We start from the raw sequence: 19,572 nt of genomic DNA, 5'->3' as shown, positions 1-19,572 counted from the left end.
CTGAGGGAATATTAGGTAGCGAGAATATCTTGGAAACAATTTTTTAATTGAAATAATTGTTCAAGGTCTTAATTCCTCATAATTTAAATTGATTAGAAAAGGACAAAAGGAATCTTGCCTTGAATCATTTTAATGGTAATTTAATGATGGAAACAATTTATTTCAAATACTATAATGTCTAAAATCAGTGTAATGCTTTAACCACAAAATTTTTTTAACTTAAATGTAATTTATTTTAGACGTTTATTTCTTGTTCCCTTTGTGAATGATTCTTGAAAAGATCCAGACACTAGACACTGAGTCAGAAGACTGAAATTAAAATCCCAATTTTAACCCTTACTAGCAATAGGACTAGTAAAATCACTTAATAAAATTACATTATTAAGAAGGGGAGACTAGTAGTTAGTATTTATTTAGGACTTTAAGGTTTGCAATGTATTTTAAGTATATTATCTTATCTGTTTAAGTTGCTTGGTCAGAGTCAAACAGCTAATAAATTTCACAAGCTGGATTTGAAGTGATTCCAAGTCTATCACTTTCTTCAAATGTTCATCTTGTCCTGACTTCTTTGCTATGTCATTTATGAGGAAGGTTCTATGTAAATATACTATGAAAATAGATGTGAACTATTAGTACAAAGAAATAATCTCATGAAAAAACTAAAATGTATATATATATATAGCTACATGTATTAGCTTATTAAGAAGCAAAAATAATTAAATAAGCATGCATTAGTTCTGAAAAAAAATAAAACAACATACCTAACTTCTTTGCCCAAATCAGTTAAATTTAGTTGCATGAAAATGTCTATTCCTTCTGCTTCATTAAAAATGGTAGTTATGCTATTTTCTTTTAAATTTTAATTTATGAAATAAATCATGGAAGAATAAAAAATAATTGCACATGAAAATGAAAATCTATCATAGCCAACTTGTTATTCCATTTAAATATATATAATAACGTCTTGTAATTTTCTTTTTTCCCTTTCCTCTCTAAATAAATATATATATGTAAAATCATTCTATGCACACTTCCATTTATTAGTTCTTTCTCTGGATGCAGATAGTCTTTCTTCATAGGGCTTATGTAGTTAATTTGGGTACTTATAATAATTTGAGTATTTATAATTGTGAAAATTATTTAATCATTCTAGGGTATTCTTAAAATAATATTGATGGTACTGAATACAATGTTCTCTTGGTTGTACCCATTTCATTCTTCATTATTTCATACAAATCCATCCATTTTTTTTCTACAGTTAACAAGCTCATCATTTCTTAAGGCAGTAGTATTTCCTCACAATCACATAACCACAATTTGTTCAGCCATTCCCCAGCTGACAGGCATCTCTGAAATTTCCAGTTTGTTGCTATAAATATTTTAGATCATTTTGGGTTCTTTTCCTTTTTTCCCCCCAATAGATCTAGCAGATCAAATAGATCTACTGTATTGCTGGGTCAAAGGGTATAGGCAGTTTAGTAACTCTTTAGGCATAATTACAGATTTTGCTCAAATATGGTTGGATTATTTCACAGTTCCATCAACTGTTACTTAATGTCCAAATTTTTCCACATCCCCTCCAACATTTGTCACTTTTTAAAATCATTTTAGTCATTCTAATAGGTATAAAATAATATCTCAAGATTGTTTTAATTTTCATTTCTCTAATCAATGATTTATAGCATTTTAGATGACTATAAGTACTCTTTTTTTAGGGGTTTTTTTTTGGTAAGGCATTGGGGTTAAGTGAGTTGCCCAAGGTCACACAGCTGGGTAATAAGCTGAGGTTCGGATTTGAACTCAGGTCCTGCTGACTCTAAGCCAGTACTCTATCCACTGCTCTACCTAGCTGCACCTCCCCCACCCAAGTAGTTTTGATTTCTTCACTGGAAAAAATGCTTGTTCATATGCTTTGACCATTTCTCAAATAGAGAAGACTTATTTTCTTATGGACTTGATAAAATCCATAATTCTTTATATATTTGAGATATGAGATCTCTGAGAATCTGTCTATAAAAATTTTTTATCAATGTTACCTTAAGATCTTTTCTAATATTAACAAAGAAAATCTTTTAAAAATTATGAATAAAACTCTAATCTTTATGAAACAGTGACTAGTTGACCCCTTCCTTAGGTCAAGTATAATGAAAGAAAGTGGCTCAAAATATCTAGTCCCTAAATCAACTGGTCTACTTAATAGCAAGGAATTTCCCTGAGAGGAGTATGGTTAAAGCTCTCTCCAAATTGTTAGTAGCATTATCCAATATTTGTCTTACAGTTTCAAGTTTATAAAATCTTTTATATCATCTCATATGTTATCTCCTTTGAACATCATGAAGGCCTTGTGAAAATATGGTAGGAGTGCAAGAATTACCTTGGTTGCATCTTAGGATCATAAATTTGGAATTAGTAGAAACTTCAGACATCATCTAACACTAAATTTCTTACTTAAAGAAGAGGAAACCAAGGATGAAAGAGATTAAGTCATTTGGGCAAAGTCAGACCTCTAATAAATGTCAAAGCTAAAATTCAAATCTGTGTTTGGGATTCCAGTCTCAGAGCTCTTTCAAGTATAACTGATTATGTTGGAAACATTCCTAATGGGCTTGACATTTAACTGACCAGAAGTCATAGCAGCAAGTATTTTCTTGAACTTAGTCTCTGAAGCCTAAGCTTTTCAGATCTTAAGACATATGCAGAGAATTGACAATGATAATCAATGTTTGGGTAGTGAGGAGTTTTTAGTATGAGATTTAAATGGTATCTGGTTATAATGAACACACTTCCAATTTTTTTCAGTTAATTATGATGTCTTCCATATGTTTCCAAACCTACTCCATAAAATGACCACATTAACCATCTGTTCTCCAACTTGAATTCTTATAGTTATCAGTTGTGGGGATCCAGGTATACCTGCCAATGGAATGAGATATGGAGATGATTATGTGGTTGGACAAAATGTTACTTACATGTGCCAGCCAGGCTATACGATGGAATTGAATGGCTCCAGAATCCGAACTTGTACTACTAATGGTACATGGAGTGGAATAATGCCAACTTGTAAAGGTATGATCCTGTTTATTTGTAATTGATGTTCATTATATTTTCTCATATTTTTTGTATAAGTAAATGTAAAAAGTATCTAAAACTTTTATGAATGTCTTTTCAGTTTATTTTCCTTGGGGTAAAAGCAGCCTCTACAGAGAGAAAATTGATGTTTTTCTTCCCATATAAAAGGTTTATTTTGAAAGTCCTTTAAAAAATCCATATAATTATTTGGCCTACTGAAAGATGACAACAATTATTTACTTTGATTGAGGGAGCTTAGTCTGATGATTAACAAAGACTTCAGTCCATTAGTTCTAATTTCAATTTAATTCGGTAACTTTAATTTGCTGACAATTGAAATGAAATGCTAAAGATATGAAAAGTATAAAGTCTATACCTAATCTAAAGAACTACATTGAATTAGACTAGATTTTCTATAGAAGTGATCAAGAGCTTGCTGCTTTAAAATTATATTTATATAGGCATATATATATATTTGCATGCATATATGTATGTGGTCATTTATGCATTATATATATATATGCTTTATATATATATACACACACACACATACATATATATATATATATATATATATAATACATACATATATATATATATATATATATATATATATGAATTGGGGGCGGCATGATTTATATCTCTTGTGCCAGGGCTTAGTCATTTTGCCATCTTTAAATATGAATTACTATATTGGAGAAGTATAAGATATTATCAGTTACTCAAATTATTACTTAAATTCTTCTCTTTTTCATTTTTGTTATTATTTGTGAGAGTATAATGTCCACTGCCATTCATTGAGATGACAATTAGCTGGGTAACAATGAGGTGTTTATATATTTTTTTCCTTCTCTTTTCTATTCACTCTGACTCAAAAGACTACAGCATTCAAGGAGAATTTTAACTATTGATAGAATAATTTAAATTATAGTTGAACAAATTTTAAAAACTCATATTTGTTCTTTTGTAATGACAATGAAAACAAAATGTTAATTGTAGTCAATATTATTCATAACTTTTTGACACAACCAAAAATTCCTCATTTGATTTTGATTTTGATGTCTTCTCTTCTTTTTTCTACTCTCATTTATTCCCATCTCTTACATTTATTGTCTCTTTCTTGCACTTAGTTAAACAGGATTAAGTTGATCCATGCCCAAGTTTTTTAAAAACTTCAAATGGCCAAAACAAAGGGGCGAAAAAGGAATATATAGTGGTAATAAGTACTGTTAAAGAAACCAAACCATTTTACTGAAGTACATTATCTCTTTATCTTCAGGGAAAAAAAATAAAATGAGAAAAATATGCCTTAGGGTTACTTTTAAATTCTGGGCTTCTTGCTTGATAGAAAATTTACACTATGTTTATCTTCTAAAAAGTTCTCTCTAATGTGACTAAAGGTCATTGTAAAAATAATTTTAGATAAAGCCCTAATAACCTCACCATTATATCTCTAAGAAATAGTTGCAACCCCAAAACAGAAATGTTGTAAGGGGAATAAAACATATTACCACCATATTGTCCTCCAAAAAGGTTAAATGTGCACATATGGTTCTTCTACGGATATTTTACACCCAAGATATTTACAGCAGCTGTGTCTAATTGCTTTTAATGTAATTACAGCTGTTACCTGCACAACTCCTCCCCAGATCTCCAATGGAAGACTGGAAGGAACAAATTTTGACTGGGGATTTAGTATTAGCTACATCTGTTCTCCAGGCTATGAACTCTCCTTTCCTGCTGTTCTGACTTGTGTAGGGAATGGAACCTGGAGTGGGGAAGTACCACAATGCTTACGTAAGTATTTTTTCATATAAAAAAAAATGACCATTTTCTGCGTTATAAAAATTTTGGTGATCCTCCAGTTTATAATAGAGTTGTTTTGTTTGTATTTTAAGTGATCTTTGGTTCTTTTTTTGTGTGCTAAATTGAAAATAGGATGGGGGACAGAATTCCATTATAATGTATCTAAAAAATACAGCTAGAATTCCTACAAAGCAACTTAAAGCTCTTAGCTAACTTCTTTCCACTAACCAATGAATTTGTTGTTTAAAATGTATTTTATGTAGTGAAAACCACTTATATCCTTTAAAAATATTTTTCACAAGGAGAGAGATCTGTTTAAAAGTTAATATCAAGCAAAAGATTGAAATCTGCTGAAAGATTATAATTGACTCAGGTCACTTTAACTTTGAAAAATGCTACAAATGATTTATCCCTAAAAGTTTCTTTGAAAATAAATTCCTGACAGTTTTCTGTCATTTTTCACACATAAAATCTGATTATTATTATCATTTATTATAATAATGTCAACTGTGATAGATTTTAAATTGTTTCAGATTTCATAAGGTTTATGAATCATTTAACATAGATTTCTATGTATAGTGTATAGTTTTTCTCTTCAAGATATAATTTTTACTAATGTGAAAGCATCACATGGAACATTAAAATAAAGCATTTTCCTTTTTAGAATAGCACTTGAATTATGCAGTATCACTTGCAGTATCACTCTTGTGGACAATATGCTTCTTTTTTGCAAGTGAACTTTAATGTATTATTACTATTATTTCAATAATTTTGTTATGAGAGTAAATATAAACCCCCTCCCCCCCAAGAAAATAAAAAACCACAAGAATAGTGAGAGACAGAGAAAAAAAAAATGTACTTCAGTCTGTATTCAGATTCCAATGGCTCTGTCTCTGGGGCGAGTGGCTTTCTTTATCCTAAGTCCACTAGAAAAGCTACTTCAATATTTTCACCACAGTTGCTCTTACTAGCTGTACCTCCACTCTCTTCCTCCCCACTCTCATTTTATTCTTTCTCTTTCTTTTCATCCTGGCCCTGTCCAAAAGTATGTTGTATCTGAGTGCCCTCTCCCTCAATCTTCCTTCTCTTCTACCACATATTCCCCCTTCCCCCCCCTCCTATTCCCCCTTATCTCATCCCTTTCTTCTAATTTTTCTCTAAGGTAAGATAGATTTCCTCACCTTATTAAATATGTATATTATTTCCTCTCTGAGCCATTTCCAATGAGAGTGAAGGCTCACTCATTCCCCTTTGCCTTCCCCCTCTCCATGCGATTGAAAAAGCTTTTTTTAAATTTATTTTTTATTCTCATTTTGTACAAATGTTTTTTTTACATTAATAAAATATACTTGTTTACAAGTAAACAAAATACCCCTCCCCCCTTGAATATAGATAGACTTGCTTGGGTGAAAAAGTAAAGGGGAGAGAAAAAAAATTAAAATTAGAAAAAAAATAAGAGTAATAATTGTAGGTATGGCCAGGTGGCACAATGGACGAAGCACCAGCCCTGGAGCCAGGAGCACCTGAGTCCACATCCAGCCTAGTAAACCCAATAATCACCCAGCCATGTGACATGTAAGCCACCTGATCCCCACTGTCCTGCAAAAACCAGAAAGAAGGAAAAAAAAAAGACCCAAAATAAAATAAAATACTACTAATAGTAGGGGTGGCTGGGTGGCAGACAGAGCATTGGCCCTTGAGCCAGGAGCAACTGGGTCCAAATCTGGCTCCAGACATCCAAAGATCACCCTGCTATGTGGCCCCAGGCAGGCCACCCAGCCCCATTTGCCCTGCACCCTCCCCCCAATAATAATAACAAAAAATGTGCTTCAGTCTTTGTTCCAACACCAACAACTCTATCACGGGTGGATCACATTCTTTATAAGTCCATCACAAAAGTTACTTCCATATTTTTCCAACGTTGCCATTGCTGATCACAACTCCCTCCTTTCTTATTTCTCCACTACCATGTACTATATTGTCTCGCTCCTTTCACTATGACTCTGCTGTAGGGTAGCTGAGTGGCGCAGCAGACAGATCCCTGGTCCGGGGGCCAAGAAGCCTTGAGCCCCCATACCACCCCTTAGGCCCAGAATCCACCTGGCCTTATGGTCCTGGGCAGGCCTTCCAATCCCAGCCCCTTGCAAGAAGTAAAAAAGAAAATGTGTTATATTTGGCCACTGTCCCCCCATGGTCCATCCTCTCCTCCTTTATTCACATCTCCACCCCTTCCCCCTGCTCCCCCCTCCTTCTTACTCCAGTTGTCTATACCCCATTGAGTATATTTGCTGTTACCTCTCCTAGCCATCTCTGATGAGAGCAAAGGTACCCTCATTCCCCCTTGCCTCACCCCTTCCATATCATTGCAATAGCTCATTGTAATAAAAAAAAATCTTATTATGTGAAATATCTTGGACTATTCCCCCTCTCCTTTTTTCTTTCTCCCATTCCATTTCCCTTTTTTTCCTATTGACTGCATTTTTACACCATATTTTATCTTCAAATTCAGCTTTCTCCTGTGCTTCAACTATAAAAGCCCCCTCTACCTGCTCTATTAACTGAGATGGTTCATATGAATATTATCAGTATCCTTTTTCTATACATGCAGTTCATCCTCATTAAGTCCCTCATATTTCCCCCCTCTCCTCCAATCTCCATGCTTCACCTGAGTCCTGTATCTGAAGATCAAACCTTCTGTTCAGCTCTGGCCATTCCAAAAGGAACCTTTGAAATTCCCCTGGTTCATTGAAAGTCCATCTTTTTCCCTGGAAGAGGACATTCAGCCTTGCTGGGTAGTTCATTCTTGGCTGCATTCTAAGCTCTCTTGCCTTCCGGTATATTGTATTCCAAGCCCTACGAGCTTCCAATGTAGTTGCTGCTACATCCTGTGTGATCCTGACTGCAGCTCCACGATATTTGAACTGTGTCCCTCTGGCTGCTTGTAATATTTTCTCTTTGACTTGGGAGTTCTGGAACTTGGCTATAATATTCCTAGGGGTTGGTTTTTGGGGATCTTTTTCTCTGGGGGATTGGTGGATTCTCTCCATTTCTATTTTGCCCTCTGCTTCTAGAATATCAGGGCAATTTTCCTGTAGTAATTCTTTGAAAATGATGTCAAGGCTCTTTTCCTGATCATGACTTTCAGGTATTTGAATAATTTTCAAATTGTCTTTCCTAAGTCTGTTTTCCATATCAGTTGTTTTTTCAATGAGATATTTCACATTTTCTTCTAATTTTTCATTTTTTTTGGTTTTGAAGTATGGATTCCTGATTTCTGGTAAATTCATCAATCTCCCTGAATTCTATTCTTTTTCTGAAGGATTTATTCTCCTCAGAGACTTTTCTTATCTCTTTTTCCATCTGGCCAATTTTGCTTTTTAAAGCATCCTTCTCCTCAATAACTTTTTGAACTGTTTTATCCATTTGACCTAAGCTGTTTTTTAGCATGCTATTTTCTTCAGCATTTTTTTGGATTTCCTTGACTAAGCTGCTGACTTCATTTTCATGTTTTTCCTGCATCTCTCTCCTTTCTTTTCCCAGTTTTTCTTCCAACTCCCTCATTTGATTTTCAAAGTCTTTTTTGAGCTCTATCATAGCCTGAGCCCAATTTCTGTTTTTCTTAGAGTCTTTAGATACAGGAGCTTGTGCTTCCTCATCTTCAGACTGAGTATTTTGATCCTTCTTGGGCTCATTTGCAAAATATTTCTCAATAGTCTTCCTCTTGTTTCTTTGCTTGTTCATTTTCCCAACCTAAGCCTGTTTTTTGGGGTGCTTCCTGAGCTTTTGGTACACTCCCACAAGGGTCTCAGTGTATGAGGTTCTGTCCTCCCTTCTGGTCTGTGAATGACCATAAGCGCCCCCCTCTGCCACACCGCCGAGGTGGGGGGGCCCTGTTGTTCTATGGGGGGCCTAGACTGGGATCAGGATCTGAATGTGGTCAGAGCCCCAGAGTCCTGTTCCAGGGGCAGAGGACAGAGCTCTGCAGTCTCTCTTCACTCCCCTCCCTCAGCTCAATGGGCTCATGCCCTGGGGGCTCCTGCTTACTGGCTCCGCTTGCTTCTGTTTCTGGGTCTAGGCTGGGGAAAGACCAAGTTGCTCGCTGTGTGCCCTGAGGGCTGGGCTCCACTTGCTCGTTCTGGCAGAGGTCCCCCACTGTCCCCCCATTTTGTGCCAGTGCTCCTCGGGCTGCAGCTCTGGAGACTCCCCCACTGCTGTGAGCTGTGGCCCTCAGTGCCCTGGTGCTGCCTCCGGGAGGCTGAAGTTCTTTGGCTCTGGGGGGCCACCCCTCTGGTGGGATGCCCCTCCAACCCCGGGGAGCAGAGCCTTTCTGCTCTTTTCCAGGTTACCTTGAGTAGGAGAACTGCCTCACTGGGTCCCTTTGTGGGTTCTGTCTCTCAAAAGTTTAGTTAGAGTCCTTAGTTTATGAGTTTTTATCAGAGAGCTCCTAAGACTTGATCCCTTCATGTCGCCATCTTGGCTCTGCCCCCGAAAAAGCTTTTTCTTGACTCTTATGTGAAATTTCTTAGCTGCTGCTTCTTCATCTCCTTTCCCTTCCTCCCAGTACTTTCCTTTATCACTCACTGACGCCATCTTTTTACTATATTATACCATTATATTCCTCTCCTTCCTGTGTTCTGTCTATATATGCTCCTTCTAACAGCTCTTAAAAATGAGAAAGTTTATAAGAGTTATCAATATCTTCTTACCATGCAGGAATACAAACAGTTCAATATCATTCAGTTCCTCATAGTTAGTCCTTCTCATCCAACCCCTCTATGGTTCACCAGAGTTCTATACTTGGAGATCTAACTTTCTGTTCAGCTCTGGTTGTTTCAATAGAAAAGTTTGAAAGTTCCCTGTTTCATTGAAAGTCCATCTTTTTCCCTGAAAGAGGATGTTCAGTTTTGCTGGGTAGTTGATTCTCAGCTGTAAACCAAAATCTTTTGCCTTCCAGAATATTGTATTCCAATCCCTTACAAGCCTTTAATATAGATGCTGCCAGATCCTGTGTAATACTGACTATGTAGCCTCTGTAGTTGAATTGTTTGTTTCTGGAAGCTTTTAGAATTTTCTCTTTGATTTGGGAGTTTTGGAATTTGGCTATAATATTCCTGGAAGTTTTTCTTTTGGGATCTCTTTGAGGAGGTGACCAGTGAATAGCCTCAATTTCTAGTTTACCCTCTGCTTCTAGGATCTCAGGGCAATTTTGCATTATTATTTCTTGAAAAATAAAGTCTAGGCTCTTCTCCTGATCATGGCTTTCAGATAGCTCAATAATTTTTAATTATTTCTTCTGGATCTGTTTTTGAGTTTGATTGGTTTTCCAATGAGATATTTTATATTTTCTTCTAATTTTTGGCTTTTTTGGAAGAGTTTTATTTCTTCTTGATTTCTTGCAAAGTCATCAGCTTCCTTTAGTTCCATTCTGCATTTGAAGGAGTTATTTTCTTCAGAGAACTTTTTCATCTCCTTTTCTAGCTGACCAATTCTGCTTTTTAAGGCATTCTTCTCCTCATTTGCCTTTTGTTTTGCTTTTTTCCATTAGACTTAAACTGGTGTTTAACATATTATTTTCTTCAAAATTTTTTTTTGTATTTCTTTCACAAGCTGTTGATTTGGTTTTCATGATTTATCTGCATTGCTCTCATTTCTCCTCCCAATTTTTCCTCCACCTACCTTAATTGCTTTTTAAAGTCTTTTTTTTTTGAGCTCATCCATAGTGTGAGCCCATTTTCTGTTTCTCTTGGAGGTTTTGGATATGGAAGCTTCAATTTTGTTGTCATCTGAGTATGTGTTTTGATTTTCCATGGGACTAAAGTAATTCTCTATGGTCAGATTCTTCTTTTTCTGTTGTTTACTCATTTCCTCAGCCCAAGACAGCACTTCCAAGGTTTTGGGGTTGTTTTACTAGCTGTACCTCCACTCTATTCCTCCCCACTCTCATTTTAGTCTCTCTCTCTCTCCTTTCATGCTGGCCCTGTCCAAAAGTATGTTGTATCTGAGTACCCTCTCCCTTAATCTTCCTTCTCTTCTACCACATATCCCCCCCCCATTCCCCCTTATCTCATCCCTTTCTTCTAATTTTTCTCTTCCTTCATTGGGACCTTCACTCCTCCAAGTTCTTAGCTCCTTTGCTTGTGCTTTGATATGTAGATTACCCCCCCTTCCCTCTGCCCTGGAGATGTAAGGAGGGGTCCTGCTTGGAGGCCCAAACTGCAACTTATATCTGAATGTGGGCAAACAGCAGAGTCCTATCCCAAGAAAGAGCAGAGAAATCTCTGCAGTCTTCCCTGAGCCCCATACCATCTGTGGGCTTTGCTCTGGGGGTGGAGGCTGCTTTCTCCAGATTCTCACTGCAGATTCTGCGGCCAGTGCTCCTCACTCCACACTCATTCTGGTGCAGCAGAATTCTTTCCCCACCCCTTCAAGTTGTTCCAGGGATATGCTGCTTCTGAGGCTTTTTCCAACCCCTGGTCCTGGTGAAACGAACCTTTCCCAATGAATCTCCAGTTATCTTGGACTGGGAAAATGTATTACTCAGTCTTTCTGTGTGTTCTGCCCCTCTAAATTTTGGCTAGAATCATAATTTGTTGGCTTTTGGAGTTTGGGGAGGGAAGGCGTTCAAAATGCTACCTTCATGCCGCCACCTTGGCTCCACTGATAATATGCTTCTAACATTCAATCTAGATGAATCCTATCAGATATGAACTCATTGTTGCATAATTTTATAACTTTATCCAATATACTTCATCATACTATAAGTTTAAAGTTTTGTGTGGATTAGGAAGCGAATGGATATAAGCAGTCAAATTATTAGTTCACTGCAACATTGACAGTGGATTCCCTCTAGAGGTTCTTCAGACATAGTAGCAAATGCCAGTAGCTTCTGTCATAAATAAGAACTGAACCAGCTAAGTTAACCAACATTTATGGATTAATTTGTATGTGTCAGACTTGGGGTAAACACTAGGGCTAAAAAGAAAAGCCAAAGCAAACCCCCACCTCACAGCATCTTCAGAAAACTCATGTAGTAGTGGAGACAACTTTCCAAAAACTATACACAAACAAAAGATACAGTTTAACTTAGAAGTAATATCAGAGGAAAGGAACAAGTATTAATGGAATAGGTTTTTTACCAAAGGATGATTTTTAGCTGAGACTTCAAGAAAGCCACAGAAGCCAGGAAATAAAGGAGAGAATTCTAGTGATGAAAGATAGTCAGGAAAAATGTCTAAAGTTGGGAGATGATGAAAGAACACCAAAGGAACTCAGAATGTCACTGGATTGTAGAGTACATTGATATAGTAAAGTATAAGAAAAACTGTATTGTAGAGGATAAGGAGACAGGTTAGAAATAAACTCCTTAAAGAAAATTTAATACAGAATGTTTCATATTCAAATTTGTATATATAGATATAGATATAGATATAGTTATGTATATAAATACTCACATTGTCTCAAAAATCTTAGTACAGGTATAGGTTTTAATAATGTACTCCTATATGTGTGTATAAATGCATATACATGTAAATATTTATATGAGTATATATACATGTATGTGCATACATTTTATCTATATACATGTATATATACATGTTTTCATTTTAATGAACTTTTAAGTATTTTTTATTTATTTGGGGGAATATTTTATCCTAGAAGGAATATGTAGACACTGGAGCTTATTTGTGGATGGGGTATGTGATATGGTCAGACCTAGGTAGATTAATTGGAGAGAGGAATAGGAGAGGGGGAGAAAGAAATATAATAGAAAGATAGAGAGAAAACAAAAAGAGAAGAAGGAGGATAAATGGGGAAAGCACCCTGTAAGAGGAAACTAATAGGAAAAGGTTATCCAGGAATATCATTATACCCTCTTTTCTTTTCTTTGTAGAATAAAAAAAAAGAGAAAAAAAGCCTGATATAGTTAAGTGGAGCCAAAATTGATGGGGAAATTACTAAGGAAACAGGCTGTGAAAGAGAGTACTCATAGGAATGATTTGGTGAATTGAAATATGCAAAACTATATTTGGGAATCAGCAACCAGAGGTGCCATATAGATGGAAAATTGATAGCATCTGAAGAAAGAATAAAGCAATGTAACCTAATAAAAAGAACACTAGAAAAGGAATAAAGAGAGAAAGTTATAATACTAACTCTGACATTTGCTAACAGGAAATCAAGGCTGCTAGGTGGGCACAGTGGATAGAGTGCTGAGCTAGGATCCGGAAGACTCCTCTTCCTATCTATGTCACCCTGGTCAAGTCACTTCACTATGTTGGGAAAGGCCTCAGTTTCCTCATTTTTGAAATCAGTTAGAGAAGGATATAGCAAACCATCCCAGTATCTTTGCTCAAGAAAACCCCAAATGGGATCAAAAAGAGTTGGATTTGACTGACTAAGAAACAATAATAGGCAGTCAATGACAATTTATTGTGTTTTAGGCATTATACTAAATTCTGGAGACAAAAAGAAAGGCCAGATCATGATCTTTGCCCTTGAAGAACTCACATTCCAATTTCCAGACTGATCATATTTTCTTTCTTTTATTTTTTTTATAAAATGAAGCGGCTGAAATGGATATTTTTTTGCCAGCCCCTTCTAATTATAACCTTATGATTGTTTTAAAAAATGTAAGACTTTAAAATTCATGTTCCTCTAAATCTTTATAACATCACTAATGGGTCATCCAAAATTATCAACTTAAAATTAACCTGCTATAGTTGGTCAAACATTTAATTAATTCACTCCTAAAAAGCTTCTAGATTTATTGAATTTTAAGTCCTTCCTGAAGTTGCCATGGCAGCGCCAGACCAATGATTTCACAGCAACCAGCGGGCTCTAAGCTGTGTCAGATTTCTTACATAGGGGATAAAGAAGATAATTATTTCTGTGAATATATCAAAAGACATAGGACCATTGTTCTAGAGCTGGAAATGATCTTAGAAATCAAGTCAAAGCCTCTTACTTTATAGATAAGGAAATTGAGGCCCAGAGGGATACAATACAGCATTTGCCTAAGGTCATACAACTCTTGTTTCTCAGGCAAGAGAAGTCCATATGTTTCCCTGGCTGCAAGCTCTTACCTCTATACTATCCTACTGGAGGAGACAACAGAGAAATCCAAATTTCTCTTTTTTGGCATAATTCAGTCAAAAAAAATTCTTTTTTTCAGATAATTGTATCATGATGGAGGTAGAAATACTAAGAAATACTAGCTTGCATATATTTAATTTTTGCTAAACTATTCAATGTGACTGAAAAATTAGAACCATGATAATCATTTGGAATAGTTAAATATATAGTCATATGGCACTTAATGTGTTCTTACATCCATCAAATCTACATCATTTTCTATAAATATAAATATGTGCATACATAGAAATAAATAAGAAAGCAGTGACTAAAAGAAAATTGCTGCTGAATATTCTCTTGTATGACAATTTATCACAGAAATCACTTGAAAGTTATTAAATAATATTGTACTGTTTGTTCATTTTCAGGCAACTAGGTCATTCAGGATAGAATTGGACCTAGAGTCAGGAAACCATGAATACAAATCCCATCTTAGACACTTACTAGCTGTGTGAGCTTGAAAAAATTACACCATTTGCTCTAGTTTCTTCAACTGTACAATGAAAGTAATAGTAGCACCTACTCATAAGGCTGTTGTAAGGATCAATTGAAATCCTATTTGTAAAGTACTTTTTAAATATTTAAGACAATAAACAAGTTTATTAAAATATAAATAAATCTAAAAGTTTTTTTTAATATATCATTCTTTTTTTTCCCTCATAGCAAAATTTTGTGGTGATCCTGGAGTTCCTGCACAAGGGAAAAGAGAAGGCAAAAGTTTCATCTACCAATCAGAAGTCTCCTTTAGCTGTAATGCCCCTTTTATTTTAGTGGGATCAAGTACAAGAATATGCCAAGCTGATGGAACTTGGAGTGGTTCATCACCTCATTGCATAGGTAAAAGACAATTTGATGATCAACCATTTTGGAATTGATAAATGCTAAAAATGTTGGGGGTATTTTTGTTAGAGAGCCAGGAGATTCACATAAATTTAGGAAAATTTGGGGTGGCTAGGTGGCACAGTGGATAGAGCACTGGCCCTGGAGTCAGGAGTACCTGAGTTCAAATCTGGCCTCAGACACTTAATAATTACCTGGGTGTATGGTCTTGGGCAAGCCACTTAACCCCATTTGCCTTGTAAAATACTAAAAAAAATTTAGGAAAATTTAAATTAATAAATAACATTAGGATACTGAGAATTGAGTACTGTGAGAATTTTTGTTTTTGTTTTTTTTAAATCACTTTCCTAGAAAAAATTATTGGAAATAATCTTATTATTTTATGATAGGGAGACATATGTAAGTGTTTGGAATATTAGATTATAGGTATTTAGGAATTTTGATATATTTATTCTAGATAAGATTAAGCAATATGGAAAAGGGACAACAATTATATGTAACTATGGTCTACTTGAGCAATAATATTTGAGAAATAAAGATTGTCTTAGGGGGGCTCTTAATAAACCATCTTAGAAAATCCTATGCACCACAGTGAGTATAACCATGCCCAAAATTTCAGCAAATTCAAGTTAAATCCCAGAGGTCATTCATAATGCTTACATATTTGTTTCTAAAGGAAATTTTGACTTCTGAAAGGGAAGAGTTGCCTCTCTCTTCTGATAGCACATACAGTTCTTAACTTTGGTCCTTACATGAACTTTTTAGGAATAAAAGTTTTTTCTAATCCTTTAAAAACAATGTAAGGATTAGAGATCAGCTGTAAATATCAAAATGAAGAAAAATTTCAAAATGGCTATTGTCTATCAGTTTCATAATCTAGTTTTTGAATTGCAAAATCACTTGCCATTAAGTAATGGTTAAAAGTTTCTGTTGACTTTGATAGACCAGGAAGTAAAAGAAAGCTGGAACAATCTACCTTCCTACACTTTAACATTATTTATAGATAACTTATCCAATCTTTTATCTGATAATTCAAAAGGAGGTGATGTATACTTCTGGGCATTATTGTCCTCAATTTAACTTTTATATACTGTTCTCAAAACTGTTAGCCCTGTCTACTGCAAAGAAAACAAAAGGGCCTAAGCATAACTTATCATGTGTTTACTTAGCAATTAAAAATCTTAACAAACCATATTTGGCTGAAAAAGAAAATATATATTGCTACCACAATACCACACTCCTCTCCCAATCCCCTGTTGGGCCTCAAAATAGGTACTTATGTAACTTATCAAATGATGATCATATTGGGTGCATTTAAATGGACCATTGGTCTCATTCTCTAATCTCCAAGAACATTACATTTGATTTTAGTTTTATATAATCTATGAAATATTATCATGTTAATCATTCTTCCACTGGGTCCACTCCACCACAGTTAATTTAAAATTGATTTATGACAGATGTAGATTTATTTTAACTTTCAGAGGCATAATTTGCTTTTAACTTTACTTCAGAGCCCACTCGCACATCATGTGAAAACCCGGGAGTACCACGTCATGGATCACAGAACAATACATTTGGATTTCAAGTGGGTATTTTAAATATGTGTTTCAAAAAAGGTTTAATTTGACAATGAAAATCTAATTAGAAAGTTTACTATTAAAGAAAATGCTTTATCTTTGGTAAACCAAACCAAGCCACAAAATTGCTTTTATTTTGACATCTTTTTGCTGAGAATTTATTTATTTTCTTTTTTTTACATATTCTTCTATTTTCATAGAATTCTAACTAGAATAAACTTTCAAAGATTTATTTAAATCAGATGCTTGACACAAGACAGGGTCCCACTTTGCCTACCCTTAAAGATTTGACAGTATTAATTAGTAGTGATCCCTATTATTTATTAATTCTCATTATTAGAAATGTCTTGCTTGTCCTGAGTTAAAAAAAAAAATTCAGTTCTTTAAATTTGTTCTTGGATATATTGTTTTCCTCTTTCCATGGACCTTTTCTGATTCATAAATATATGTATCTATGTGTACGTGTATGTGTGAATCCATATGCTTATATATCTTAATGTGTAGAGCTGCAAATTGATTACAATGCCAGTTTATAAACTGGAGAATTAAAAGTCTAGCCAATTAGCTGTTCCTAAGTTTAGATGCAGACATATAAAGCCTGTTTATAAAGCTGCAAGTTTTTCTTCTTTTTCAATAACTAGAGGACTTTGCTTTTAAATGCTTTCTGTGTCATTTATATGAATGCTTGTCAACAGTTTACACACTTAAAAAATGTCAGACAGTGCCTTATATAGATTTTTTAACTTTAGTACAGAAATTTTCTGCTGAAATAAGAATCAGGAACAGTGTTAATCTAGATATTCATAGGTTTAGCTATTACAAATTCACAAAAATTCAGAAGTCATTTTAACTGCCTTGCTTGCACCTAGACACTCAATTATAAGCAGGGAAAAGTAAACAGGAAGCCATTATAATGAAAGTTGCAGTGAGAATGGAGATCAGAGGAAGGATAAAAATATTAGATAAAAAGTGTCAGGAAATAAGAATAACTGAAGGAAAAATAGAGAAAACAGAGGGCAGTAAGTGACTAGATAGTTCAGGCAGCATGAAAGTGGATGGGTAATGAGACTAGAGGTGAATAAGTAGAACAAAGTATGATCTTAGAAGAATTTAAGTAGGAACTTAGCCAGGATAGAGCTTCCCAAGACAAAGAGTGAACAAACACTTACTCTGGATATTCAGCAAAGTAATACTGGATTGCTAGTTTCCAATATTTTCTTAGACATTGTTATTGATGTGGGAAATTTCTGAGGACAATTTGACCACAACCTATTATTGTGCAACATGTAGTTGAATTGTTATAATAGAATTCTTTAGCATGTTCAGTCATGTGTAGCAGACATTCTTGCTCTGTCTTTTTTCCAATTTAGGTTTTAGCTAGAGAGTCAGCAACTTTTCCATTTAAGGAGCTAAAGGGAACCAAAGTACATACTGAATTCAAAAAAAAGGAAATAGCCAATTTACACACTGTCCAATTGTAATCTGTGACAGAGTTTTTCCTAGTGATGCTATTTTGTATGAAATTCAATGTAAGCCTGAAGAACAGCCATTTTAAAAGGGAACACTCATCAAATGTTCCACATTGCTGTTACTAAGAATAGTTTTCATTTATCTGCAGTTCAGTCACAGCATGGGCATTGATTTCATAGGTTTTCCAATAGTTCCAAAATACTTGAATCCTATACAGGTGTTAACAAAAAAAGTAAGAGAGTACTTCTATCTCTGTTATATTAGTTTTCATAGAGCACTTCAGATTCACAGTTATTTAAAAGCATTTATCAGTTCATCTAAATTCCATGAAATGGATGACTAGACCAAAACAGAGATTACATGATTTGCTTTAGTCAAAAAGTAAATCAGTGTCAAAATACTGGACAGTATACATAGTAGATCTAATGATGCCAAATTCTTTGGTCTAAAAATTTCATTGAAGAAGAACAAATGAGATTTATTATTTGGAGAACAGGACAAAAGAATTGAAAAAAAAATTTAAGTACTTTCAATAGAGGTAATATTAATTAACCTGGGCAAAATTCATGACAGTGAACATAAAAATAAATTCTTCAAAATTCTTTATATATCCATTTAATCTTTTTCACCCATATTTCTGGTCTTATAGAGTAAGATCTATTGACAACAAGGAATGATATTTATATTCATTGAATATCATAAAAACAACAGTACCAATTATACTATGTCTTATTCTGACATAATATATCAAAAAAATGCAGCATTCAATAATACTTTCTCTAATTCTTTTTTAAAAACTTTTTAACTTTTTATTTATTTGTCAGTGGGGTTAAGTGACTTGCCACACAGCTAGGTAATTATTAAGTGTTGATCCTGGATTTGAACTCAGGTCCTTCTGACTCCAGGACTGATGTAATATCCACTGCACCACCTAGCTGTCCCCTCTCTAATTCTTTTATTTGTAAGCTATCTATTTCCAAAATTGTAATGTTTGATATATTTTTAACCAAAAAACTAGAGTAATAAAAATAATCAATGATTTTAAATTTTATATGTATAGGGAGAAATTACATCAATCACAGGCAAACTACACACACACACACACACACACACACATACACATATATTTAAAGGTTATGTGATTAAAATACAGTTGTACATCTAGATTCCTTATCAATATAATACTTGTAAAATTTTTTAAATCAAACACATGATATTATAAAGGAAACCAATCGCATTTAAATATAGTAAGCAGAATAATTTTAAAGTTCACAGTCACTAGATTAAGAATCTTTGCTTTAATGGACAAAATGACATGGCAAAACACTAGCCATATAAATAATTTTCTATAACTTTGCTACCAAACAATTAATATTCATTAAATTTTGTAAAAGCTTAGACATACAGTCAGACAGAGACAGATGGATGGATGGATGGATGGATGGATGGATGGATGGATGGATGGACGGATAGCTAAACTGACCAAGAGATATGGTGCTTTATCATAATCAAAATTAATGAAGTATCTCCTAATGAACAGCAAACAGTTGCTAAAAAGCAGAAAAAATGAAGGACTTAGTAAAGATAGTATCTATCAAACATGTCTCTTTGGATATGTTCAATTGCTAATTGTTAAAATTCAAACTGCTCCAATTTCCATGTTCACCTGAGAATT

General features: G+C 34.5%; 2 protein-coding genes across 2 annotated transcripts in view; both read left to right on the top strand.

Annotated features, from left to right (window-relative positions):
* The window catches only part of CSMD3 (CUB and Sushi multiple domains 3), a 639,662-nt gene that overhangs the window by 509,645 nt on the left and 110,445 nt on the right, over positions 1-19,572 (top strand). The gene's annotated exons all lie outside the window — the stretch shown is intronic.
* Positions 2,851-16,534, top strand: LOC141498244 (CUB and sushi domain-containing protein 3-like). Its single transcript, XM_074201278.1, has 4 exons — positions 2,851-3,066; positions 4,693-4,866; positions 14,671-14,844; positions 16,362-16,534. The coding sequence occupies exons 1-4, from the start codon at positions 2,925-2,927 to the stop codon at positions 16,475-16,477; spliced, it is 606 nt and encodes a 201-aa protein (XP_074057379.1). The 5' UTR covers positions 2,851-2,924; the 3' UTR covers positions 16,478-16,534.

Source organism: Macrotis lagotis, chromosome X, assembly GCF_037893015.1.
Source record: "Macrotis lagotis isolate mMagLag1 chromosome X, bilby.v1.9.chrom.fasta, whole genome shotgun sequence".
NCBI lineage: Eukaryota > Metazoa > Chordata > Mammalia > Peramelemorphia > Peramelidae > Macrotis > Macrotis lagotis.
This window is presented reverse-complemented; position numbering and strand designations above follow the sequence as displayed.